The sequence below is a fragment of the Falco cherrug genome, chromosome 15, assembly GCF_023634085.1.
Source record: "Falco cherrug isolate bFalChe1 chromosome 15, bFalChe1.pri, whole genome shotgun sequence".
NCBI lineage: Eukaryota > Metazoa > Chordata > Aves > Falconiformes > Falconidae > Falco > Falco cherrug.
The window spans coordinates 6,845,233-6,873,227 of NC_073711.1; the positions used below are offsets into that span (position 1 = coordinate 6,845,233).

Consider the following 27,995-nt stretch of genomic DNA (forward strand, 5'->3'; position numbering starts at 1 on the left):
CTGCGTAATTAGTGCAGGAAAACAGAAATGTTACTATGATTTTGTAGGGGGATCTGTAAAACTCAACCTTGTTGCAGGGCTTATTTTCAGTAAAGAAGAGCCATGGAGCAGCTATCAGGGTCTAGTAATCAGTGTAACTGCAACAGAGCCAACTACCAATGCTCTGAGCAGGCATTCATGTTTTGCATTTGGCCATATGAGCACCTGTTAACAAAGAAATTTAATTTTGCAAAGATGAGAGAGGAAAGATGCCTTTCCTCTAATGTAGTTAAGAAAAGGAAGTGTAAAATGTTGTGAGTTCACATCCATAGCATTAACAAACTTATTTTCCCACGCACAAATGACTGCACAAAGTGCACAGAGCTGAAGGGTCAGAGCTCATTCTGTCCATGTAAAATTGTCACTGAGATATAAAGAAGCTGTTACAAAGACACAGAAAAAGTGTAATGATAGGTATGGTGTTGAAAGACATAGGTGGTTAGAGTGAGGGTCTTTTTTTAGCCTCACTGGGGAGCAAGATCTACAGATCTGACGTAGTTGCCTCGTTCCTATTGTTCTAGTGTCTTGAGACCTTCACAGCCTGCTTTCCTTAACGAATGGCCTATAAAAACTGTTACTGCTCTTTTAGGGAAGACATAATGAGACGCACAGAGACTAAGCACTGAGTCATGTGAAAGAGCACAGCTTTGAGTTCAGGTTTCCCCATGCCTGAGAGTCGAAAGACCAGCCATTAGAGTAACAGTTCAAGGGGGGAGGGGGAGGGGAAAAGGAAGAATAAATACAAAAATAGCATTTGCGATAAATGTGTTTTCCATTTGTTTTCTAGAGATAAGAGTCCAAGACACAGAAAGCAGTACCTTAGGCGATTAGGGAGCATGTGCATGTTCCCGGGCTCTCTAGGTGCACACAGTGTTTTCCAAACAAACTGAAGATCCATTCTAAGCAGTTAAGAGATCAGCAGGGTCTGTGGGACACTCTCATGAACTGCAAGGTGCCTTGCCTGCAATCTTTATTGGTATTTTCTTTTCCAGACTATCCTTGGTATTCAGTGTGAGCTACAAAAGCAACTCCGAAACTTTATATCCTTGGATCAACTTCCTATGACACCCAGGTACAGTGATGGCAAGTGCTATGAGGGAGTAAAGCAGCCGCGATTTGCAGCTATTCCTTCAGTGTTTGGAAAAGGCATCAAATTTGCTATAAAGGATGGTATAGTGACAGCTGACATTATAGGCGTGGCTAACGAGGACAGCCGGCGCATCGCTGCCATCCTCAACAACGCTCACTATCTGGAGAACCTCCATTTCACCATAGAGGGCAGAGACACGCACTACTTCATCAAGCTGGGGTCTTTGGAGGAAGATTTGGCCCTCATCGGCAACACCGGAGGACGACGCATCTTGGAGAATGGCGTCAACGTCACAGTGTCGCAGATGACTTCTGTGATCAACGGGAGGACTAGACGCTTTGCTGACATCCAGCTCCAGCACGGCGCACTGTGCTTTAACGTTCGGTATGGAACAACGGTGGAAGAAGAAAAAAACCATGTCTTAGAGATAGCCAGGCAGAGAGCTGTGGCTCAGGCCTGGACTAAGGAGCAGAGGCGGCTACAGGAAGGGGAAGAAGGTATTAGGGCATGGACAGATGGAGAGAAACAGCAGCTTTTAAGCACTGGGCGGGTACAAGGCTACGATGGATATTTTGTTTTATCTGTGGAGCAGTATCTCGAACTTTCTGACAGTGCCAATAATATTCACTTTATGAGACAGAGTGAAATAGGCAGAAGGTAACAAAGAAAATCTCTGCCTTTGCGTCACCAAAGACTGCCTGTTTTTAAACGTAAAATGGTTTATTGTATTGGTTTTTCTAGATCAGAACTCTGTATATATAAATATAGAGGAAAAAACATATCCAACTGCCTTTAAATGTGACAGAAGATGGTATTTTAATATTGTTCGTTTAACTCTTTGAGAGACGACAGTGACGATTTTTAGTTCTTGTGTGGCAGTATTCAAAAATTTCAGAAGCAGAGTCCTGACAGCTGAGCAGCGCGACCTGCGCGCGAGGTGCTGGGGGTGACACCGCACATCCCCGCGGGGTGAGGGAGAGCGCAGCGTGCTCTGCCACCTTCTAAAGAAACACGGCTTTTCTGTTGTTGTTGATTTAATAATTCACCAATTATTTAAAAATTTACAGAGCCTGATTCTGCAACCCGTATTTCCTGGGTAGTTTTTATCCCAGTAAGATCTCCCGTGAGTTCCAGGGTTTGCATACAGAAACCAGACTGCGTATGGAAATTTTGTAGCTGCTCACCAGCCCTGCACATGTCATTCCTCACAGCTATGATCTAAGGGGTTTTCTAACCTGGGAAACCCGACTTCTTTTGGATACAGTAAGTAAAAGGCTGCCCTGTATGGCCTTTAGCCACCTCTCAGCCACTCAGTGATGAGCGCCGTGTTGCCTGGGGGTGCTTTTTCCCAAGGTTTCCCTCGGCACTGGGTTACGCTGGAGCCCGGCAGCGCAGGTAGGGCTGCAGATCTGCCTGGCGGAGGGGCGCAGGGTGGCACCACACTGCTGGGCTTCCACCAGGTGCCGGGGTGGCCAAAGGGCCAGTGGGCACAGCAGTCGGCAGGCATCTCTGCTGACATCAGTGTGCTCAGCCTGGGCTTGAACTCGGTGCTTTTGGGACCAGCCTCGTGACCCAGGCAGGATCGAGGAGAGCCCCCACCGTGCGGTAACAGCCAGCCGTGCGGGACCAGTCCTGCCTGTAGTCCTTGGGGCAGGACTCGCCTTTTCACAGATCATCTGGAAACTGCAGTGTTGTTGGGTTTAGGCATCGCGTTCTTCTCATCTCAGATTAATAATCCTGTTGTATTACTCATTTTTTCGAGTCTGAAGAAGATTGGTGGGCTGGGAGTTGATGAACCTAAGTGTGGATAGTAAATATGTTGATAAACGTAGAACATTTTGGGGATGACTCTTCACTTTTCAGCTCAATATCTAGAGCACATAGAAAAGCATTATATTGCATGGACAGAAATTTTTATTTCCCAAGGTATCATGCGCTGCTGGCACAGTTACTTCATAGCAGAGTAGGTAATCCTTCTTTCAGCTTGTCATTTTTAAAAGACCTGGTTATCGGGAGGTGGGGAGGGCACATGGGGAGGGGTGGGACAGGTAAGCAGATTTCCTTTGCTGACTTTCAGAGGGAGCTAGAAGTCTTGTTATAGAGCCTGTGTATCCGTAACAGTGATGTTATTGCACATTTCTTTCCAAACAGACATAGTAAATATATTGAAAAAAATTCTGCTCATATTTACTGAAGCCAAAAAAGTCCTTTTTTTTCTCTTTCTTCCTTTCTTTCCGGTTTTCTTTCTTCCCTTGTTTTTGGGCAAGTGGAGCAGACTGTACCAAAAAGTTAGCGATGAGCCTGAGCTGGCACCTGAGCCCAGAACCCCGCCAGGGGTTTGACCTCAGGTCCCAGCCTCACACCATTAGCGTCTCTTTCCAGACTCCTTCTGCTCCCCCTGGAGCCAGCGCAGCTTTGGGGGTGCAGGATCAGGCTGAGCGGGAGCCTGACCCCCTAAAAGCACCCCCTACTCCCCAGCCGCAGGGAATGGTGGACCAAAATCTTCACATGCACATCCTGATCGGGCTCATCCTTAACTAAGGTACAGAATCAGGAGCTGACAAGATCCAGGTTTGACAGCTCTGATTTGTGTAATTTTCCATACAATCACGGAGAATTTGAATACCTCCACACCAGCCTAAAAATGGACCCTCAAATCCTTGAGCCTCTAATATGCTTTTAATCAATGGAAGAAGAATTTATGAATTGTATATAGAGAGTGCATTCATAAACGTGATGATGTATTTTATCACTGATCCAAGATGTCAATATTAGAGTATATTTTACTTATATTTTAAGCAATTCTACTTTTTTGCAATTCACTAATGAGGATCATTTTCAAACTGCTTTAAATATCCATTATAAACAAATATTTGAAGCTATTAGAATTACCTTGAACTGTGCATTTCTAGTATGTAATACATATTTAGTTAGCTTGTGCCTTTAGTTTCTTAAAGTTATATTTGTATTATATGCAGGAAATGCACTTTGTATTACCTACAGCTGTGTTTTTAATACTGCCTTGATTACTGTTGTTCTCATATTATACCAAAAGGTCAAAGAATGAAATGTGTTATAAGTTTGTCTCTGAAAGTAGATTGGCATTGTCCCAGTTCCTGGGTGCAGTCTAAGGTACAATTTTGAACAATATTTCTTATGAGAATATGGATGTATGAAGAATCACATGACATTACATGGCCCTGTTACAAAAGCAAAAAAAAAAAAAAAAAAGCCTTCATCATAACAGTTTTGGAAATTTAGGAAACTAAATACAAATGTGTTGAAATGACAGTGCTAAAGAAATGAGTTACTACGGAAAGCACTGGAGGCTGAAGTTGTAGCTACACATGGGCCAGCTGCAGTGATTCGTGAGAACTAAGCAAACAAATAGCTTTGGACCATCTTGTTCATGAACAACCTCAGATGGAGGCAGGGAATATTTCAGTCTCCATTTTTTTTCTCCTAGTAGTTAGACCAATTTCTCAGTGTTGTTTTTTGTAGGGTTTTTTTGGGTTTTTTTTTTTTTCTAATTTTATTTTGCACTATAACCTAGAGACCCAAATGAGAAAAAGAGAAATAATGGCATGGAAATTTTTACTGGTATTTAGATCAGATAATTTGATGCCAGCTAGCATTCTGCACTGCAAAGTTCTGAAAGAGGAAAAAAAATAAAATAAAATAAAACAAAACCCACTATTGCACACTATCCTGTAGCAAAGTACATGAGAAATACGTGCTATATTTTTTATGACAGCCAAACAAATAGTGTGTACAAGTAATGCTTCCTTTGCTTTCATATTTATTTAGCAAATCTAGAACATTTCAAAGGTATAAATATATATATATAGATATCTATGTAGAACATAGCCAAATAAATATATATGAACTGGTCGATGTGCAACTCGGTATACACATCCTAGCTGTTTGGTTTGAGCTCTTTAACGGTCTCTCAGTTGTACACTAGCTGGGTAGACGTGGCCTCTCGCCTTGGCCACGCGTGCTCCCACAGCTGGGGGTCCCTGCCCCGCGCTCCCTGCCCACCCAGCCCCGCGGCACCGGCCGCTCTTCCCCGGGGAGCGATGGCAGGCGCCGCTGCGGGAAGCCAAGGTGCAGGTCCGGAGCAGAAAGCGGTTTAGGCAAAGGAGCTCCTATTTTAGCCTGAGCAAAAGGAGCTCGGCAGACCCCTGGCAGGGTCTTAGCTTGCTGGGGGGGGTCGCCGTAGCGTGGCTGATCTAGCACGGTGACACTCAGCTCAGGCTGCTGCCGAGAGCCGTAAGGATTTTCCCCGTCAAATGCTGACTGTTATTTAAACCTCTCCTTGATACAAAACATTACCAGGTTGAAAGCACCCTGACTGCCGCATGAATCGCTTCTCGGCAGAAACTGGGAATGGTGAAGTCGGACTCGCTGTGGATTTGTCCGGGCATTTGTCACCTGCCATTATTTGTCTAAGGAAACGTGTTTGACAATTTCCAGTTTTTCCTTAGATCTCGTGGTGGACTTTAGCCTTTTAATAAATGTTAGTATATCAGATCGTGTCCTTGACAGTATTTTACTTGTATGAACCATGATAAAACATTAAAATCTTCATACTCTTCAGGCAGAAGTGTCAATAAACGAGGAAGAGAAGCATAGCATATGATATATGTCAAAGTAACGTTCCTTTTTAGCTTTCTCATCAACAGTAAAAATGTTTACAATGTATGCCAAGATCTTCAGTTTCTGTCTAACACCAGTTAGAGGTTCTGATCTTACAGAAATTGCGTTATAATGGCCTCAGCCTCGTTGCTAGGAAACAATAGATCCCAATTTTTTTATTCCTGCTCTAACTCCTGTGCTGAATAGTGACTGGATACTGTACAGGTTTATGTTATATGGCTGCAGTTAAATGGTCTGATGCATTTTGCTCTGGGTTTCAGACCAGAAGCATGCATTTTCTACAAGAACATCCCAGCAACATGCTGTAAATATTAAAAGTTAATATATTATGTGTCGATATTTGAAAAAGAAAGTACTTTGACTATTTCATTTTTAAAAAATAAAGGTGCAAACTGATGGTGTGTGATGTTGTCTTTGTTTACACCACGGTTTTTGGGATGTTCTGGTTGTGTCAGTAAAAGGTGCTTCCGTACAGCTGAATAAGGGCTTCAGACAATATTGATAGATTCAAAAGTTGGGGGGCAGGGGATCGCTAGCAAGATTTAATTTTACTCCTGATTCACCAAAGTTCAAGCATATACCTCTGCAGGTTTCACTGCAGGTGAAATCACAGCCAGTTTCTGTGCACATGTCATTACATTTCATCAGAACAGATGAGAGAGTTTAAATAAATAAATAAATAAATAAATAGAAAATCCTGCTCTATGACTTTGCACTCCCGAGAACCACAGTGGTGGTAGGGGCCAAGGAGCAAAGTTTAAGTACATACACATTCTATCAAACTGCCTCAAATAGATGATGATGAATGACTGTATCAAAAGTATGCACATGAGGAAAAATAAAAAGCCGAGCGCACACAGCAGAGAGGAGGAGACAGTGGACTGGAGGGGCAGAAGGAGTGTTTAAGGCTAAAAGGAAAGGTTACATGGTGAAAAACAGATTGGAGCAGCTTGACAGGGTAATAAACCAGCGTGAGGGCTGAGGCTGGAAGAGCTGCGTCGGATGGATAAGAAGGAAGCGAGGCCAAAGGGGTACTCTGGTAGAAAAGGAAAGAAAATCAGCCTGGGAGATGGTATTGATTTAGTGCTGCAGAAGGTCTGTCAGCCACAGCCGGGGAGCGCGGGGGGGCTTGGTGGAAGCAAAACCAGACCTGTGGCGGGACGAGTCGCTGCAGAGGGGCGGCAGCGCCTTTACTGGGGAGAAGGCAGAGCAGGGAGGGCTGGGGCAGGGGACGCAGGGTCCCCGCAGTGAGCTGCAAAATTAGCTGTCAGAGCCGGGGCTGCGGCACCCAGAGGAGGGGGGGGCTGGGGAGGGACAGGGCAGAGCAACGGCAGCAGCGAGGGGCTGCATCCCAGCGAGGGGCTGCATCCCGGCGAGGGGCTGCATCCCGGCGAGGGGCTGCATCCCGGCGTGGCTGCAGCCTGGCAAGGGCGGCGGGAAGGAGGAAGCCGGTGACACAAACATTACCCGGGAAGTCATGCCCACAAATTGTGGCTGCTGTTCTCTAAAGGTGTGAAGAGCTACAGATCCTTAAGTCAATGCATGAAATCTACGTAATTTCCACATTACTGTTCCCATAACCAAGCATCGACTCCTTGTCCCACAGGTACCACAAGCTTCTCTCTCTGTTTCCACCTTGTTTAAGCCTACGGCAATTCCAGACCCTTGGGTACCCAAAAGAAACAACACAAACAAGCCTCTGTCTTAATAATTTACATCAGAAACTGAAACAACATTCTCAGCTTTAAACAAAAATGGCATATTCTGGCCTATTTTATGTATTTTTTTAGAAAAACAATGCACTTCTGGAGTCAGCCATATTCAAACCAGTTATCCTCGGCTCAGCACCGCAGAGCAGATGAGTGGCTGCTGCTCTGGTGCCACGGGCTTTGCACGTGCAACACTGCCAGCCTCAGCCTTCGCTTGAAGTCAATAGGACATTTCTATAGGTAACAGCCCTTGGGCAAAATGCTTCCCGCTACGTTTATCCCCACCATGGTGCAATCATCTGGCAGGGACCATTTCCAAGCACGTTCTTTCCTGCTCCCAGGAGAACCCAAGTAAACCAGGAGTTCAGACCCAGCACTTAGAAAGCAAAAGAGCTCCCCGGGAAGCCTGGGGGTAGGCACGCACCCTGCCAGCACCCAGCAGGTCACCTGGGTCTGGGGAACGGTGGGTTGCAGCAGCACAAAACCAGAGAAGAAAAGGTAGGGACCAGCCACCGCAGATGCACAGCAAGTCAGGAAACCTTTAAGGCACAGAGAAGGAAAGGTTCAATGGGCACAAGTGACAGCAAAGCAGCTGGTGCTGCAGATGCTGCACTCCATGCTGGCAGTGGGCAGTTCAGCACCTCCATGGCCAGCATTTGCTGAATTATGTAATGATTAAAAAAAAAAAAAAAGCTTGTAAATATTTTATTAAAGAGTAAATCATGCTGGATCTGCCACTGTACAGCACTGTATTAAGACCCTTGTTTCACCCAACGAGTATATATAGCAAGGAGGCGCAGAGCAACACATGCACATTCAGTGTAAAATATGATGTGACTAGTTGGGGGGACGGGAACATTTCACCAGAAATTAAATTTGGCCTTCAATTAGACTGAAAATAATGAACCAAAATTGTCACAACTTTGAAACAGTATTGCCCGCCAGTCCCTGTTACAATGGGGCTGTTGGTTTATGCCATTTATTCCCATTGCTGGTTTGCACAGATATTGTTGTGCTTCACAGAAAATGTTTCATTGCTTGCACTGCCTCAGCACACACTCTCATACATGCACACACACATAGAACCACTTATAGAAAAAAAAAAAAAAAAGGTTAACCTTCCAGCCTTATCAAATGCTGCTTGGAGCACCCTAACCTTGCAGAATCCTGCAGCTGCTGCCCGTTTAGCTCTGCCACTATTTGCATCCAGCTTGCCCTTAACGAGGTGAAAACAAGGCAGGGTCCAGGATGCCAACAATTAAGCAGATTATGATGGAGGGTTTTTTAACATACCTGTGAAGGAGGCTTCCCCATGTCAGTATCCCACATGCAGATACGCACGCACTGGGGCTATTGCAGGGAGGCAGCTGCTGTCGCAGGACCCGCCATCAGCCCCAAGTAGCTGCGGCACCTCTCACCGTGCCACCGAGCCGTGGCTGGCCGTGGCTGGTGGCATTAGGAGCCTGTAGCCTGGTATTTCTGGGGGGGAAAAAAAAAAAATCTTTCTCTTTTAGGAAACGTTTCCAGCCTTCCAAGCTGTGTGGACATTGGAAGTATATTTAACAAGAATAACCCAAAGGTGGCTATACAATGTTTAAGAGCTGTTCTTTTTAAATCTTTTTTTTTTTTTTTTTTTTTTTTTTTTTTAGCCCATTTGTGATCACTGTTAGTCTCACGCTTTGGAAGACAGCTCAGGAGACCCACATTCTTTTGATAGCCAGGACCATTTCTGTGAGTTGCAGGGTGACTAACGGTGACACAAACCTACCAGCCAGACCAGATGCATGCCCCTTGCAGACTGAGCACACTCAAACAAGGCTGGGCCCCAGCCAGGGTCCCTTCCAAAGCTCACAGGAGCCACACAAGCCTACCTGGCAGAAACCCACGCAGAAGGAGCTCGGACCATGCCTACCACCCTTTGACTGCAGTGCAGACACAGTGCTATCCCCTGAAACAAGAGTGCAGGGCATCCAGTCTGGTCAAAAGTGTTTCCTACTGTCTGCCAGCTCAGGCAGGACAGTGTCACCATGCTTGTTAAACCCCAAGCGTAACAGGCACGTACACCAAATTCCCCAGTAGCCACATGCAAACCCTGTGCAGCTGACATGTCCTGTAGATTCAGCCCTGTCCTCCAGGAGCCCAGCAGCAGCATGGAAAACACACTGATAGGCAAAGAAAAGCAGAAAAACTGTCATGCAAAAATAATTTCTTTTTTTTTTTTAATTATATGCAAGTGTGGGTTTTTTCAAGCATAAAGAATATCCACAAGCAAAGAGCAACGTTCTCCACTTCACTGGTTGTTCTCAGTCACTCAGTGCATTGCTTAAGCTTTTGATCATTTGTGCAAACTACAGATTTTGTGCATCCAGGCAGCAGTGGCCAGTTCTGCTGAGCTACAGGGCAGAGCACCTGGCGTCATGGGAAATCAGTTAGTGGGGATCCTTACGGTGCACTTCTGGAGTATCTTTAGGAACTCTGTGAATGACACACAGCCCACCCAAGGCAAGGACACTTCAACGTAAGCAATTTGCCTAAGGGTATAAAAGGGGACTTGCTCAATTCTGCATACATGTCAACCAGAACAATGCAAAGCAGAGTCCAAAGTTAAGTAATGTAAAATTAGTACCAAATTATTAATTAGGAACTAAACTTGAAGTGAAAAATGTCTTGTACTTGAGAGTACAAAGAGGGGAAAAAAAGACATTACACTATTTAGTAGTTGATATTTTTTTATCCTCTCTTAGAAAAAAAAAATCAAAGCATTCTGAAACGTAAAACTTCTAAATTTTGAGCTATAAATTCTATGAAATACACATTTCTGCAAATGTTACAAGAAAACTCATGGAGTTGTATTAACTATCATATAAATCATTCTGTTCTAGAGCACGGACACTGGAAGATATGGTTATGTCACATTTGGGGAAATGCCTTCATGACGGCTGCAGGTGGAAGCCATGGTCTTCATTTTTCCCTAAGAAAAATAATCACAAAGCTATGAAAGGGTGAACACCACAAGAAAATGGACAGATCAGAAGGTTCATCCCTACAAGAACAAGGGTGCTGGGCAGGGAAGGTAGCCACCGCTGGTATAGCACTCAGGAAACCATATCCAAAATCGATTTTCTCATCACATTGACAGGCCCCATCCCTAACGAGCACCTGAGTGCCAGCATTTCAATCCCACAGGAGCAAAGTCAGGGCACATTTTTGGCAATGTCACCCTATTAGTTCAGACCAAAGATGCAAATAACTCTAAGCCCTTCATCCACACCGCCACGGAGGACTCTGCTCAGTCACAGCTGAGGCTCCCTCTGCCCCACGAGTACCTGGTGGGTATTTGGTGTTCACGTCCTTGACAACTGGGTGCTTCAGGGGTGTTATGATGCCTTGGTCGGGTTTCTGGAAGGCCGAGATGAGGTTGTGCATTTTCCGAAAGAGCCTCCGGTGGACCCCGGGCGCTGTCTGAGAAGCCAAAGAGTGAGAGGTGAGAGGGGATGCTGGGTGCTGAGCGCCTGCGCTGCCCTCCGGGCCCTGGCACAGAAACCATGTCCTCAGAAAGGCACACACGCACCTCAGGAAAGGAGCCAGCCCTTCAGCTGGACCCCCTGATGTGCCAACTTCAAATGAGTCAATGAGCTGTGCTGCTCTGCTCCTCCCCCGCGCATCGCTGCCCCCCTGCTCTAAGGGGGCTTCCAGCAGGGTGCTGATAGAAGCCTGGGAGAGGGACAGTTTCTTAATCACTGCAAGAGCAACCCACAGCCTGCCGTGCTCGTCAGGCAAATTCCCAAGTGATCTTGCGCTGTTTCTGGCCCTGATTTATTGCAGCCAGTGATTTAACCTCCAGCCTGGGGTTTATCGGTAAGATACTTCCAGCCTGGAAATACCAGTACGACAACCCACAGAGCTACCTAGCACTTACGGGGAGGGGAAGTCCTTACACCACCAAGTTCAGGCATGGACACAGCCTCTTCTCAAGCCTTGCACTGAGCATTCAGTGCTGGGTTACGACTTCATTGAGTACTCCTGTCTACCTCTTGTACAAAGGCAGTGGCAAAAATCTTACCTGTTTATTAAAAGTGGGAGGTTTTCTATCTTTCTGCATTAGAATCTTTTCAAACGCTGTGAAACAAAACTGTGTCTGCTTTTAATCAAAAATCCAATGTTGCTGTTAAACCCTTGAAGGCATTTTTGTAATAACCCCTCCCCACCAAAGCCATGGGGTGACAAGCATAGGTCCTGCCAGCGTAGTCCCATTCAAGGGACACTGTCTCACCCAGCAGTCACGAACTAAATCCTGCCTCACTGGCACCAGCTGGAGCCTTCACACTGGCTGGGGTTTTACCAGCACAGTTTTAATTTCCCTGCCTTGTCCTTGAAAGATGGGTATGACCTGAGCTTGCTCAGAGACTAACCAGCCACAGGGAAGGAAGCAGAGACAAGAAAGCACCAGCTGCAGCTGGAGCCTCTTTCGGCCTTGGAGGCACAGTTCGTGGGGTTGAGTTGGATTTAGGCTGCTGTTTCTAACAGCTGAGGCCAGCGTGGTCTTAGCAACATTTACTCCAAGGTTTCTGTTTGCCTAAAGGAAGGTTTGGTGTCGTGGGTCTGTAGCTAGCACCTTTCCCTGCAGAGGATGTATTGAGAGTCCTGGGCCTTCAGGACATCTACGCTGTGAAACACATGAGGTTTGTCTACGATACAGCGAGGGAAAGCCCAAGACCCATATGCAGGAAGCCAGTGGAGGTCGTGGTGAGGGAGTTGTAGCAGGCCTATATAACACCAGAAAGAAACCTCACTGCAGATGCTGTCATTACCTGGAGCCAAAGCAGGCTGCAGCCTCACTCAGGGAATTATCCTCCACAGGTGGATGTCCCTGGGGTCCTGGCATCCTTTCTGAGACACCAGCGTTTGCCCTGGCATGCCGGACACAGGACCACCCCATCCTGTCCTGAAAACCCTCCTACAGGGTGCTCCCAACACCTTACAGGAACGAGCGAGCAGATTCTTCCTGGGTACCATCCCCAAAAGTGACACAGATAATTATTTACTCTGCAGTAATGTGAGTCACTTTTACTCCCCGATCTGCTTCTGAGTAACCCCAGGAATCAGTCTTATCTTCCAGAGCACTGCAACCACTTCTATTATAATAACGGCCAAGGAATTATGTCTGACTAGAAATTATTTAATGTTTGTAATCAGTGTTCATTAACGTGCAAACAGAAAGCTAACTACAAATTAATACACAGAGTACATCAAAGAACAAGACCTTCGTAAAAGAAATACAGGTTTGCATCCTAATTCTACCACCCCAAATAGTTGTCTGCATTGCAAATGGTGTTATTCTACACTTGAGTTACCAGTTTCTTAGCAGATGGGTGAAAATGTATTTTGCATCAAGTTTTGGCTACCCTATATATGTTTTGCACCTGTGATGAAATAATGTGGAGAGAAATTAACTTTAAAACACTGTAGATTGAAAATCATTTCCTTAAATATTCTGACATTAATGGTACGTGGGATAGAAGAGAACAGATTGTACTTGTCAAATTATAAAAACATAATATTTTTGCCGTTTGAAATGATGCAAAATAATGCACTGTTGCATTATGCAGCAGCTGAAATGTAACAGGGAATTAATTCATGAGTTCAAGACTGTCAGAAGTAACACCAAGACATCTTAGTGATGGGCACACTCAAGACTGATTACCTTCGATGAAAACCAGACTATGCACAAACATGAATAATTTTAATATATTTCATTAAATCAATATGAACATCAAACAGGATGTAGAAATTTTCAGAAGAGAAATGAGAAATACACACCTCAGCACTCCAGGATCCAGTTTCTGTCTTGGACACTCTATAGGTATAAACGTAACCCTGATGCCTGTAGGGAAAAAAAACCCCAAAAAATCAACAGGTAGTTATTACTCACTTCTACTGTCAGGTTTCACAATAGGTATACTCTGCTACGTGGGAGTCAGTTCATCTGCTAACATTCCTTGAAAATAAATTTACCCATAAAGGCTCTGCATAGATAAAGAAACTGAGACTCGGGTCAGAAGCAGTGTTCAACCCGCTAGGTTCTTTGTGGATGAGAGGGACAGGTCTGACTCAGATCTAGTTTAGCAATATTTGGTTATTCTAGGTTGTGATATTGCTTTCATTCCTGCCTCAACATTATATTTTTTTTTCTTTTTTTCAGTGATCTCCTTTTACTGACACATACCAGGCATACTTTCCCTGGAAAAGGAGAAGGTGTAGTATTGGCAGCTAGCATTACTGTATTGTAATCCATTTAAATGCAGGTGTTCCCAGAAGCAAGAGCATGAGTGTAATTTATTTGGAAAGCTAGACGCACAAAACAAGGCAAATTGCTCTTTGCATTTGCTGTACGTTCCTAATTCTCAAATACTGATAAGGGAGACTTACAAGAGCGTGGAATCTTCCTTCTTTTTAACTCTAATTTGAGTCCTTTGAGAATAAGGAGACATACACTAATAAGACATACTCATGTCCAGAGTCAGTCTTGCTTCCCTTACGAACCCAACACAGTGAATAATTTACATGGTAGATTATTATACCAATATCCAAAAATTTAACTCAGAAGTGGAGACAATTGGCAGTAGTTCCGTGGGTGCAATATCAGTTTAGATGGTATCAGATAAGGAAGACTGTATTTCACACTACACAGGTTTACATGAATACACAGCAGGATTTTAGGGACCATTCCCTATTTCAGCATCAATTCCCATTCTTGAGAAAGCAGAAAAATATTATCTTTCTTTCCAATTATACATGGTGTTATAGTAGTTACTACAAAATAGCAGAAACCATCAATGACACAGATACCATATGATTGCAATTACTTACGCTCCGTGTCATGGCTCCTGGATAAATTCTTGTTAAAAAGTCATTACATCAACCTTTGCAAAGCAGTGTCTGATATAATTTAACCCAAGCAGGAAGTTGTTAACAGTTGTCACACTGCTACAACCCCACGAAGTGGGAGAAAAAATGCTTGTCGTGATTTGTGAGCTCTGCCCCCACCACTCGACTCCCACCGTGATTAAATACAGCGGCAGAAGACAAAGACACAGGCCGTCCCCTCCCGTCGGGGCTGCTGCGGGTGCAAATGGCCTGTGCAGCCACCGAGACACTGCCCTCCTCCTCGGTATGGGGGTGCCCGACGTAGCCCCACAGTCCTGCCACCACCTCATCCCTCTCTTTGTGTTAACCAGAGACACAACTTTCCACCTGGCACCGGTTGGCCGTGAAAAGTGACCGGCCATGCTGGCTTCTTGGAAACAGCCACTGGAGCATCACTTCCCCCAGCAAGCGCAGCTGCTGTGGTCCCTGAAGGGTTTCATGGGCCCAGAAAGGGCTCTTGGGATAGGGGTGTGAGCAACCCGCTGCAGCTGCGGGAGGAGGGAAGGACATGGCAGGACAACACTGTTCTCCTGTCCATGCCATGGCATCGTGGTCACTGGTGTTTGAGGCCACAGCTCAAGCCCCGTTGCTTAAATGCACATCCCTCTAAGCCACTGCATATGCTCATGTTCAGGGAATCCAACGTCTCCCATCGGGGTCCTTAAATAACCTCGTACCATCACGTCCTTCCCTAACACCTGGGAGAGCTGTGCCTGTATTGACAGGATATCACGAGCAGCTGATGTTCACATTAACCTTTTCTCTCTAGACATCACAAGGGGCTCTCCTGCACTTATGTATGTAGCATGCCAGCCAATATATGATTAATCAAACTACAGCCCACAGTGGGAAACATCGAAGAGACCATGACATTTTATCCCCTTTCTTTGAAGGGGATATTTGGCGATATCTGCAGCCATTTGGGTTTTTTTCAAGCCTTAAAAACAACAGAATCAGTATGTAAAAATCTAAAACTCACTCTCTCGCCTCCTGTTTTTATTAGTTCACTGTACATTTTACCCATGCTTGGTCTTGGCTGCCCAAAAGCATTCTGACTGGCTCAGTCTCTTTAAAATCTGATTTTCCCACAAATGGCTCAGTTGCCTGGAAAGCTACCATCTGCTGTTGCTTTCATCATTTTCTCTACCCAAGAGATTGCATGACTGGAAGTGGTTGAGGGGTTGGGGTGCTGCCCTGACTCTGAAATGTCTGATGGCTTTCAGCACTCTGCCAGGAGGATTTACTAAGCTGTATAAATTGAAAAATAGAGGTCAGATAAAGTAATATTCAGGGCCAAAGCAGGGTAAGGTATAAGATAGGCACCTATCCTGCATTTTGCAGAAAATTCCACTGTAAGATATTTCAACCAAGTCCAGAGATGGCACAAAGGATGGCTCAGATTAAAAACTCACAAGATACAGAAAATGGAACAAGAATTTGGGAACACGAATGCTTTGAGTGCAGTGTGGAGGATGGGAGGAGTAAGATATTGCTGTCACAGCCTTGTGAGGGACAAGTGAGATCTCTCCACTCACCTGGCAAATGTACATTGTTTTCCCAGAGGAGGAAAGACCTGAAGGGGTTCACTGTGCTTAAGCTGAAAAACACAGCAGCAGCACCTGCTGTCGGCTCTGAAGCCATCAGTGATCACAGCCCACCGTGTAGGTGGAAGATGGCCCAGGACGGCCACACCTGCTTCTTCAAAGGGAATGCACATGGTGGGGTGCATTTTGTTAAGAAGGGGAACAGCCAGATCTTCCCAACTACTTTCCACTGGGATCTTTGTTTCCACAGAATGAATTACAGCACTTCTGATAAATACTCTCCCAACGAGTGTGATCTTATCAAAACTTTCTGTTAAGCAGCAGGAACTTACTTCATTACCACTTCAAAGAGCTTTTTACCTTCCACGTGTGAGTGACATGGTTTTGATGAGCCAAGTTCTCTTTACTGCTGCATGGGCACAGCCTCCCATGAGAAAGGATTTTATGATTCAAACTACCCAACATTAACTGAGATCAGTGTGGACCGAAGGAAGCTCAAGGTGTTTTCCTTAAAACAAAGATTAAATACAAAAATTAAAATTGAGATTGTGTAGAACATTCCCTTCCAAAGAGCAAAACACGTAACACCGGGCAAAAGCAGGTGGAAAAGTGCAGTTACTGGAGCTTAGATCTCAGGAGATGAGAAATTCCGCAGCCACCATGAAGGGACAGCTCAGATTTCTACATTTCACTCCATCCATGGCAGATAAAAGCTCCTACTGTGACACAATGTTCCTGTATGTGGTGTGGCCATGAAGCTAAAGCCAAAAATCAAACACCATGGGCATGGTGCTAGTCACTGGGTATGTCTCACACAGCTTATGCTCTGAGGCCATTACCTGGTGACACGCAAGCCAGGTCCACCTCTCAGTGTTCCAGACTCATCTCTCGGCCAGACAAAATCAACAGGAGACGGACACATGTCACTGAGAGAAGGATTTCAGAGAGTGCTCTTCCAGTGACACTGGCATACCAGTGTATCTTGGAGGAGGACCAGCTTTTGACACCCGAGCAAAGACCCAGGGGAGGGGTCCCCCATCCCTTCATCTAGCCCAAGGACGGCCGCAAGCCTCACGATTGCAAAGCTCCGCTTTCACGCCAGTGAAGCTCAAGGGACGGCAGCAATTGTGAAATAACAGCTTGATGAATGAGGCACTATAAATTTTTGATCAAAGGCAAAAAATGCCAAAATGCTGATGAGAGGAAGCAGAAAACAGCCATTGCTGTAAGGACAATATTGAATAGCACTTACAAAAGAGCTGTTTAGTCACCACTGATGATATTTTTATGTCATTTCACTTATTTTTTCATCTCCACAACAAAGAATATCTTATACCAGCTGGGAACTGCGCTAGCGCTGTCTCTGTTGCAATACCGTTGCTGGGAAAACTTTGTCAAAGGAAAATCTAGAAAAAGTTGCAATTACAGGAAACAGTCTGCTTTATATTATAGGCTTTTTTCTTTATAGCTAGATAATTCCTCACAAAGAGCTACAAAGGCATCATTCACAGATGACATAATGAGACAGCATCTGTCTACCTGTCCTCTCCACTCCTCCTCTTCAACTGTGATCAGACTTGTTAAAACTGCATTTACTTTAACAGGTGAATAACTACAATCTTCTGCACCACTGAAATAGCCAGAGGATATTAGCTGCATGCTGAAGACTAAAATTAACCATGACGATTCAGCTGCACGGTATATTTAAAAATTATTTCCAAATGTTTTGTATCTCAGTTGGGAAATTTTATTAATCTAATTTGTATTCATTTCTGGGTCCAAAATGGAACCAATATAGAGGAAGAAAGACAGAGAGACAAGGAAAAGCCATGTCAGCAATAAATGACATCAATTTCTTCCTCTTTACACAACTTTGTCTTCTGATGTCTTTGCACTGTATCAGTCAGCTCTTCTTACCTGGTATATCTGCATCCTGACCTTACCTTGGAATGTCACTTTACAATATCAATTAAGAACCAGACAGTGGCGTGGCTGACAAACAGTGGTTCTGAGCATTGTATACTGCCCATAATCCGTTTCTTTCAGACTGAATCTGTGTTTCTTAGGTATTTGCTTAAATCTTATTTAAAGATGGAGAATGCAGAAGTACCATAAAAGGGGACAAGTTAGGGAAAACAATGATTTTCCCACGTTAAAAAAAAAATTATATAAATCTTCCAATTGTTGGAGGGGATTGCCCAGTTTTTAGAGTAAGACATAAAGTTTGTTTGAGGGAAGGTATATCTCTTGCAGCCTCTGATAGAAAGCAGTGGTGGCTGTCTAGGCTGCAAGAGAGGTGCTTTCTGATGGTTGTTAGCAGCATAGCCGCGCCGTGCCTGGGCTGGCTGGGCTGTGGGCACTCAGCTAAGCAGGGTCCTTGATCTCAAGCCACGAGGGCTGCACACACATTGCCTGGCCTGGATTAGCAGGGGAAAAAAACAGAAAAAAAAAACAGAAGGTGATTCAGATTGGGCATCTTGGAAAGGAAGATGGGGACTGAGTGGGGTGGATGAGGAAGGAAAGGGGACCCATGTCTATGCAAGCTGGGCAAGGAAGCAGCAATGAAAATCCAATCCCTGGGAGAGAGTAAGACTAAATGAGTAAGGAAGGGAAAATACCAAGGTGAAGCGTGAGGGGGCTTGAACTGGGAGCACTACAAAATGCTGGAGGGCTGAAAAGGCCAGGAATAGTAGATGGAAGGTTTGGAAACAGAAGATGTATGAAACAAGGAAACAGCCCTCAGCAATGCAAGCAAAGTCAACAGGTTATACAGAGTAACACTGGGTAGTCTCAAAACCCATCCCTGTACCCCTCACACTGGGAACCCAAAGCTAAAGGGTGCTGCAGGCCTGAGCCTCCTGTGTCACATTTGCTCTCATGTGAAATAGAGTTAAACTCTTCATCACACAAACTGAGATAATGCTTAGAAACTGCTTAATGTTATGGAGATGAGTACTACTAATGCTGTAGAGATGAGTACTACAGGAGGGCTCATAGGGACTCAGTGCTTTCAGAGTGGGGGGGGGGGGGGTCAATGGCGTGCAGCAGATAATCTAGTGAGCATGAGAGGTCAGGCTGCAGCTGCTTCTGCCTTATCCAGAGGTGTTTGATGCAGGATGTTTGTGGATCACCTCATGAATGCCCAGAGGGACCATCAGGCTGCCTCCTAGTGCGGAACCCCGGACCAAGAACGTAGGCAATGGCATGGGCATCACAGTGGCTACTGAGATGGGCAATGGTTACCACAGAGCCAAAACTCGTGAGGCTGGGGGACTCCACAGTACTGCCTGGGAGCCTGCACATCTCACGTGTGTGCTTATCAAGGTGTCCCCTGCCCAGGGTACCCCTGAGCTGCATGACCTCCCCCATGAAACAGAAGTGACAGCTGCCAAAATGATGCAACAGTCAATTCAGCCTCCCACTTAAACTTCTGGGTTTTTTTCAATTGTTATATTCTTGCTTGGTTTATTAATCATCGAAAGGCCAAAAGTCTTGTTATTTAATGTAGGAGAAAATCCTATTTAAGCTTACAGCTCCTCACTCTGTCCTGGAATTTGCATTTTCTGGTTGACAAGCAGCCTGGTTCTTGCCTTGTTTAGGTCTCAGGCATACAATCAAAGTACAGCAACTTAGCAATTACCACCCATCAGCTAACCCAAGCTGAAGAAATAGCATTCACATTGAGATGATGTGCAAGATACAAGCTCTGTGCCAGCAAGAGTGAATAAAATAGTTTAAATCAGTGTTTACAACATCTGAAAAGCCAAACAGTGTTACCGTAGCTTAACTCACAGCAGCAATCTGTACACACCCACCTGAGTTTATGCTTCTGTCACTGATTCCCCTACCAACGCTTCTTGTGGCAAAAATGTACCCATGATACTGAGTCAGTAACTAGTATTAGCTTGCCGCAATGCTGTAGCATTATAAAGCAAATACATTATCTTATTTTTCTCTTCTGAAATTAACAGAAGCTTGAAAGAGCAAGTCAAATCCTGTGAAATGCCTCTGAATTTACAGCCAATCTTCTGTGGAAGACTGTCAGTATCTTCACCACTTGAACACTCCTAACCATCAGAAGAAATGCTGCTGATTTACCTGAAAAGCCGTTCTGAGCAGGGTTTATGTTGGTCTGGTACAAGGGGATGCCAGCTAAAAGCAATGCTTTTGGGAATTTATTCAAATCTGAGATGCTAAACAGAAGGAAATTATGATGGGCTGGTAACTAAGCTTCATGTATTACCATGTCCTCCAGAACAGTACCTCACTTAGGTAAAACCACATGAAATCAGGTTATGTGGTGAAAATTCTTTCTTCAATTTATGCAAAACTCACAAGAACTGTAATAGATAAAACACTGTCAGTAGCCCTGTAAATGTTACTGTTTCATATTTCTATGAAATAGTTATTGGGGTTTTAGGGATTAATTCAGACCGACTATAAAATCCCTGAACCTGGAATCACTGTTGCAACCGACAGGAGCCTGTAGCGAGGTGGGGCCCCATCTCTTTTCCCAGTAACAAGCTACAGGACAAGAGGAAACAGCCTCAAGTTGGATAGATTGGATATTAGGAAAATTTTCTTCACCAAATGGGTTATTAAGCACTGGAACAGGCTGCCCAGGGAAACGGTTGAGCCATCATCCCTGGAGGTATTTAAAAGACGTGCAGATGTGGCACACAGGGACATGGTTTAGTGGTGGCCTTGGCAGTGCCAGGTTAACAGCTGGACAAGATGATCTTAAAGGTCTTTTCCCACCTAAACGATTCTATGATTGTACAAAACCAGGGTAGAGCCAACTTAGGTTCTGTTATCTAACAACTGTACCCACTCTGTCATTTAAGATTCAGTAGCGTAGCAGCTACCTACCAGTCAGGCTCTCTACCTTTGCAAAATCTTTCCAAGAAAAGCCACTGGAATACCTCAAGGCCATTACCCAAATTATTCTCAGGAAAGACAACGCTCACTCCAGTTAGCAGGGAGCTAAAATACTCACCTCAGTAGAATTTACCGTTGCGCTGTAGATATCTTTTTTTCAAAGCTGAAAATAGTGTGTGGTATTTACAATGCCAGCCTCGAATTGAGGGGCTCATCCCCAGAGAGAAGCTTTTGTTCCAAACTACATTTTAAACGGCGATGATTATTATGTGCAGTGTGGTAATAAATGCAATTATTCTGCCATTTCTATCAAAAATATTACATGGGAAACAAAAGAAATGCTAAGCTGAAGCTGGCTCGTGATCCTGTATTACACCTTCACGCTGTACAGCTGATACATCTGCTGCATCAGAAAGTTTCTGCACGTTGCCTGAACTTGTGCACCATGGTTACAGTCACAGAAGAAACAGCACAGGTAAAAACCGATAGGACTGCAGCCTATCCCTATTGCCATTACTGTTGCTTCAAGAGCTCTAAACAGCTTTCTATTCAGCTTTTGATTATTCTCCACAAATTGAATACAACACAGTACATGAACAGCTGGTTTCAAACAAATAATCTGAACACAGTTTGACAAGTATGTCATGTTTAGCTTACTTAAAGGTCTGAAACAACTACTAACATTCCAAGTCTTCTCAAGTATGTGAATTTTAAGACCCAAACTACAAATGCTTTATCTTTGCCAATTCAGGCATGAGCTGCTTGTTTCTGCATGTGTGCTCATATATCTGTAAAGGAGAGCGGTGCTTTTGGCACTCTCAGGCATTTTATTTATGCATTTTTCAGGCACAGTTTAAGAAGCTGCTCCTCGACCAGCCGCTGTTATTGTGGCCGGTGTCCCCTGTTGACTTCATTAGGAGTGGTGTGAACACAGGATTTCTGAGGGTGCTAAAAATGTCAAATGGGGTATTGAGCAAAGAGGAAACCAGACCAGTAAAGAAAGCTCCCTGGAACAATCAGGTTTTGATACAAAAACCCTGGTGTACTGTCTACAATGTTTACAGGTAAAATGTGTACAATTTTTAAAGCATATGCATTTCCTCTATCCCAGTTTTCAGGAACAGCAAAAATCTTCTTGCTTTCCAATGCAACCCTAAAATATTTCCAGGAAAAGATAGTGCTCCTCTGTTGACACATTCAAAACGCGGCGAAGAACATCCTTAAAATATATATTATCCATTTGATAATGGTATTAATAAAATTAAGATCTTGGTAGCATCTGATATTAGAAAGAGTTGCCAAAACCCGTAGGCAGCAACTCTGTAAGATTCCCAGGGGACACTATTGCAAATCAAAACCTTCTACTTTTCCATGCATGGTTTAATTGTGGTCTTAAAGTATTTATGAAAGCGCGTCCATTGTGCTTTGCCACAGCCACACCAAAAAACATTCTCTTTTTAAAGGCTTGCAGGCATGCCATCTGAACACTGTGACTTCGGGCAGCAGAAAGCAGCATTCGAGGAAGATAAAGCAAAACTTCAAGAGAAACAAAGAGCGAAAGCAGTTTTCCAGCCAAATGCTCCAACAACAAGGCCCTGCCTGCCGCAGTTACCCGTCTCTGTAGGTCAGGTTTTATGCCACTACCTGTCTCTTTTATGCTTGCCCTGTAAAATCAGTGTCATTTGCAAGGGATTCATGAAGTCTTTGACTCTTCTCCTCTTTAAAGGTCAGGGCTCCACTTTTTAATTGGAAAAGCAAAAGGTGAATGAGCCTGACCGTGAACACAGCAGCCCTAATTACGTGCCTTAAGAGGCTCCAGGACCGCTAAAATACGTTAGGGCTTGTGGGGGGTGCGGGGGGGGGGTGGGGGGGAGTGGAACAGCATTACAAATTTATGCAGTTTCTTGGAAAAAGGAGGCGTTGTTTGAGCCTAAGCAATGCAGTGGCAATCGCAGGACTTATCAATTACTGTACCTGGAGCTGGAAGTGCAGAGCGACCACCTATGTGAGCGCAAGCTGGTGACAGTATTGTCATCCAAATATTTGTTTAATGACTTTTTTGATAAGTGTTTCTTTTCCCTTCATCAGAGCTATGCCTTTTAATTTTGACAACTCCCTTCTTCCCCCATAATGGAAAAAAAAAAAAAAAAAAACAACCCAAACCCTAGGAAGGCTTGGATCTGGGAAACAAGGGTTTAGGTTTGTTTTGTTTTACTTCTCCAGGGAAGTGCAGAGAAAGGGGAAAGACGACAGACTGAACATGTTTTGATTTTGGAAAAGATGATTTTTGTCTTTTTCTTTTCTAAGAGCAATAGAAACATCACTGGCAGTATGAAGCAGTTTCCCTTCTGTTAGAAATTGTCATTGGGAAGGTGTACATCTTTTTGTTTAGCTCTGATACTTATTGCAATATATCTAATGGCTGACCAGCTTTGTTTCTCATTTTCAAAGATCAATTCAGTATTTCCATTATATACATTATTTGCCTAATCTTGATATATCTAGGTATTCCTAGAGTGATCTTCAGCGTGAATTTTGAACCGAAATGTAAATTTCTGAATAACTCTGTGACTCCTCATAATTTCCATTATTTATTTAGAAGGAAGCATAAAAAGGCAGAAAAGTACTTACTCTTCCTTTTTTTTTTTCTTAAACAGTGAAAACAGCAACTGCATGTTTCCCTCAGTTTTTACTAGCGCTTTCACACACATACATGCTTGCTGCCTGTTTCATCTCTGTGCATGATGTTCAGACTGGAATCTGGGGGAGTTGGGTCTATTGGTTTATCTTGCCAAAGCCAGGCTTAGCATCCTCTATTGAATACATACCTACATTTCTCATACCTTCCCTACTAGCTCCTACAATCGCTCCCACTAAAGTGCTCTGCTTTGCTAAACTTTTGCCTGTCAAAGCACTTCTCTAGTTTATGGCCCACATTTCTTTAAACTGTCATTGCTATCTTCAGTGTGAGACCATTTCCTGGTATCTTTATGGTAACTGTCTCCAAAGTTATTGTGTGATATGTTGTTTACTGTATCTGCTATTTCTTACATAATGCTCTGAATTGAAATATTAAGAAGAATTGAAACCAAGACTTAGCTGTAGCATTTTTCAGCCACCTTTCTGTCTATATCAAATCATACTCATCATAACATTTTTCATTTTATTTATCTGGATTTATCCAAGATCCAGTTGAAAATTTCCCTTATAAAAAATTTATTGAGGATCTGTATTCTGTAAGAAGCCTGCCTAACATTTGCCAGTGATATTTTTTGCTTTTACCCCTTTGTTTATAATATATATGTTTGAATGCAACACAACATATAGATGAGTGGCTCATAAATTCCAGAAACAATTAGGTAGGGTTCTGTTTCTTTCTGAAGTCTCTTTTCTTTTCCCCCAGAAATTGCACACATTTACAGTTAGCAATCCTTTCTGTTCTTCCTGTTCTCATCTTATATTTTTTTATTTCATTCATGAAATTTCTTCCAAAGGACGTAAACTACCATTAATAGAGCAAAAAATCCCAACTGATTGTGTTCAGATGAAAGACATTGTTACATACCTACATCAGGATTTAGACTAATGGGGGACTAATTTTAGGATCCTCTATTTTATTCCGCATTGTAACATTCTGCCTGATCATTTCTCTAATGCCTTAGTGTTTCACCTGCATTGAATGACTTCTGAGTGTTAAGGAGATGTATCACCATTTCCTCTGATGGTTATTTAAAAGAGATTCTGCTTTTATTGCCTATTCCCATCACAGGAATCATAGCACTCCTTATCTCTTGCTATGTCTGTTCGATTTTCATTTAACTCAAGATGCTTCTCATTTCCCATTTTTCAGCTAGCTGTTAGGGTATTTGTTAGGAGTAGCACCTAACTTGGTTCACCTTCTCATTTCACAAGAGAAGAAAAAAATACATCTTCTGCCACAAAGATCTTCCCTGAAAAGAAGGTTCTGTATTTCTGGGTTGCCTATAACCTTCTTGCATGCCTCCATTTACTGGTCTACAACAAGGGAATAACAACATGCACCCAGGGCTTAATTGCATATTGTTGGAAACATACTGAAGACATTTGGGGAAAACCTGACTTAGGACTCTTCTTCCTCTTCTGGATTTTTGGGGTTTTTTTTTCCGGCTACATAAGTGCCCTCTGTTAGCTAATATCTTGCTGGCCCTAAAATGTATTCCTTCTTCTACTGAAGTGAGGCGCAAGTGTCTGTTTACCCTTGGTAGACACATCTTTGCCCTCTTGATGCAATGGTACTTCATTGCCCAGCATTATGTCTCAGGACTTTCAAACCTTCTGCTTTTGCCAGAAGTAGGGTAATTAAATTGCCTCATTAAAATGAGGTGCTATGCCTATGAAGTCCCCGAGCTCTCTCAGGGAAACAACTTCTCTACCCTCTCTTTGACACACCATCCCATCAGAACTTTCCCCTTTTACCAGGTTTGATGAAGCATTACCACTTAATTCGTTACCCACCAGTATTTCATGTACTTTACAGGTAGTTTACTCCAAGCCTAACGGCTTGTGGGGACACAGTCTGACCAAATGTCCTGAAGCAAAGGCACGTACTAGATGACAGCGATCCATGCTACCCTTCCTGATGACAAGGGACGCCAGGGATGTTGCTAAGCATGCCCATGAGCATGTTAGAGAAGCAGAAGACAATGGGCAGAAAGCAAGAGACTTATCCAGCACAAAGAGCAGCACACGGCATCCGGAGTCGACTCTTCTCCATGGCACCTCACTCATCCTTCCTATGTGCTCCAGACCTGCTTTCTCTTTCTGTTTTACGCCCATAGGAAGCACGGGCTCTGCAAGGCAAAACCTGCTCCCCTTCACTCTGCAAAGGACCCCACACCCCTTCTGCACCCCTCTGCCTTAAGTCAAGATGAAGGAACCAGAAGTCTCACACCTGTCTGCAAATGGTAACGTTAGAACGTATTTTGTCACCGTTATGTGGGAACAGACCGTACCATGGACATGAAGGCTGAAAACCAGCTACCACCCGACCAGCCCTTGCCAGCACCCCGCGTCCAGCCCCGCTGGCCTTACTCACAGCACGCAGAGGCAGTAGACTCCTGGGATGCTCTCACTGTCCCGCAGCAGGTAGCTGCCATCAGTGCCCGTTGCCAGCAGCAGCTTCTCCCCAGCCTCACGGGTGATACCACCATGGTAGATGGGCAGCGCATCCATGCCGGTGCCGGCTCCCACTGCAGGCAGCTCTCCCTGTGAACTGTGCTGCCTCCAACTGCTCCTCAGCTGTGCGCTCCCCTCAGCACCTCTGTCTCGGCAGCAGATGTAAACAGGATGTGTTCACACCTCTGAAGCCACCACGTAGGGTGAGACAGTGCTGAGGGAAGAGTGAGGAACGAGCGCAACCTTTTTGTGGGGTTTTTTTTCCCCTTTTGGCCCTTCTTGTTTTCCTTTTTTGCAGGCTGTGACATCCTCACGGCGTCGCAGCTCGCGCCGCCACTTCACAGCCCACTCCCACCCCCCCCTGCAGCTCTCCCCTCAGCAGGGATGTGACATGGCAACATAGCGATGGCTGCGGGGCCAGTGGCCATGAGGGCAGGGAGGCCAAGACCGTGGCACTACTGCCACCAGGCACTTGTCCTTTCTGGCAATAACCCGAACAGGCACAAGGAAGAGCCCCAAAGGCCCTCTGCAAAGCAGGGATTATTTTTTACCCTTTTATTTTTCAAATCCCCAGGGGTGAGGAACTAGAGGAAGCAAGCTGGCCTCGCTGTCCCTGCCCCGCCAGGCCACTCACCTCAGGCTGTGGGCACCAAGCACGGCCCCTGCTCCATGGCAGCTGGTCCAGCACCCACAAACACTGGCTCCCAGATGGGTTTACCTCATAAGTTCTTGTTTTCATAGGCTTTAGTGTTTAATCACTGTTAACATCAAAAGTGCTCATTATTTCTGCTTGGAGGCAGGCAACAGCCAAGGAGGCCCCTCACATCCTCCCTGACACCATCCACACCACTATCACCTTCATGTGGTGCGTGAGTGGGTAGCCAAAATCCAGAAACATGTCTGAAAAAGCCATTTCTCCCACCTGCTGCGGTCACAAGCATTTCCTCAGTACGCTTGTCAGTTGAAAGCTCCCATACACACGTTTGCAAGTGGGTCTGTTTGCCAACAAGTTGAAAATGTGCTTTTATACCCCCATAGATATTTCCACCCACGGAAAAACTGAGCGTGTTCCCCGGCGGCAGGCAGCACTGTGTGGCAGAGACACGGTGGCACAGCCCCTGCAGCAAGCACAGGGCTGAAGGCATCCCTGGCACGAGGCCGCTGCCCGATGAGCCCCGTTCTCGCACCTGGCTCTATGAGTTATAACTCACTAAAATACAGCAATAAGTACGGGCCGTGCTGATGACTGATTTGTTTGAAATTGAGTTTGCTAGCAGGACAGAGTGGGATGAAATCATCTCACCCAGGTGTTCACAGGATGTTGTGTCCTTGTTGACGTTAAGGATGGGTGAAAAAATAGCTCTATAGATACAAACATTTCAGGAACAAAAATTAAATTTAAAAACACCAAAAATAAGGGCTGCTTTTTTAAAGTTTCAATCAATCAAAATGTTTTCTCTTGATCACTTCACAGCGTGTGTCTTTCAGTTCTCACCTTTAATACAGTTTTTCCTTGAAAACATTTTTTTTTTCAACTAGCTTTAGCTTTTCCTTTTGAGGGATGGGCATTTCTGACCCATGAGTCACAGGGTAGCTCATGCACAGAGCATTGCACCAAAGCCCCTGGCAGCAATCGCAGATTTTGGAGGCACCGGGAGCCTCCTGCCCCACAGGCAGAGCCCAGCGGATGGCTGCCTCCCTGCCTGGCTCCCAAGGGGCTAAGAAAGCTGCAGAAAACCTTAGCTGAAGAGGGACTGAAAAATTCCACGAATGTGTTTATGGCTTTTCTAGCTTGTTACGCAGCTGTTCATTACCCTGTTTACACGAACCTGGGGACTCTGTTATCCTGCTCGGGTTTTTTAAACCAGTTGTTAAAGTATTTGCACAAAAATGGTAGAGCTGCCACCTACTGCAAATGTGATTAATGTGGATAGCGACAAAGTGTAAGCAAAGCACTGTTCCCTCGTAAAGCTGCTGCCTATTTCTTCTCTTCCA

General features: G+C 44.5%; 2 protein-coding genes across 7 annotated transcripts in view; one reads left to right on the forward strand and one right to left on the reverse strand.

The window, feature by feature from the left end:
• The window catches only part of TENM1 (teneurin transmembrane protein 1), a 348,410-nt gene extending 338,346 nt beyond the window's left edge, over nt 1–10,064 (forward strand). For both annotated transcript variants that reach the window (XM_055727477.1, XM_055727478.1), the window contains one exon: nt 1,032–10,064. In XM_055727477.1, the coding sequence (XP_055583452.1) occupies nt 1,032–1,790 (759 nt within the window). In that variant the 3' untranslated portion in view covers nt 1,791–10,064. The remainder of the gene's footprint in view (nt 1–1,031) is intronic.
• Nucleotides 1–26,765, reverse strand: part of SH2D1A (SH2 domain containing 1A) — a 43,066-nt gene extending 16,301 nt beyond the window's left edge. Inside the window, exons 1-4 of one of the 5 annotated variants that reach the window (XM_055727480.1) lie at nt 26,635–26,765; nt 25,921–26,145; nt 13,318–13,381; nt 10,209–10,959 (exon numbers count right to left, since the gene is read on the reverse strand). In XM_055727480.1, coding sequence (XP_055583455.1) covers nt 10,759–10,959; nt 13,318–13,381; nt 25,921–26,057 — 402 coding nt within the window. In that variant the 5' untranslated portion in view covers nt 26,058–26,145; nt 26,635–26,765 and the 3' untranslated portion in view covers nt 10,209–10,758. Of the gene's footprint in view, nt 1–10,208; nt 10,960–13,317; nt 13,382–25,920; nt 26,252–26,634 lie in introns of those variants that run through there. The other 4 variants (XM_055727479.1, XM_005438023.4, XM_055727482.1 and 1 more) reach the window with 4 other exon arrangements.
• Between the last annotated feature and the right edge of the window lie 1,230 nt (nt 26,766–27,995).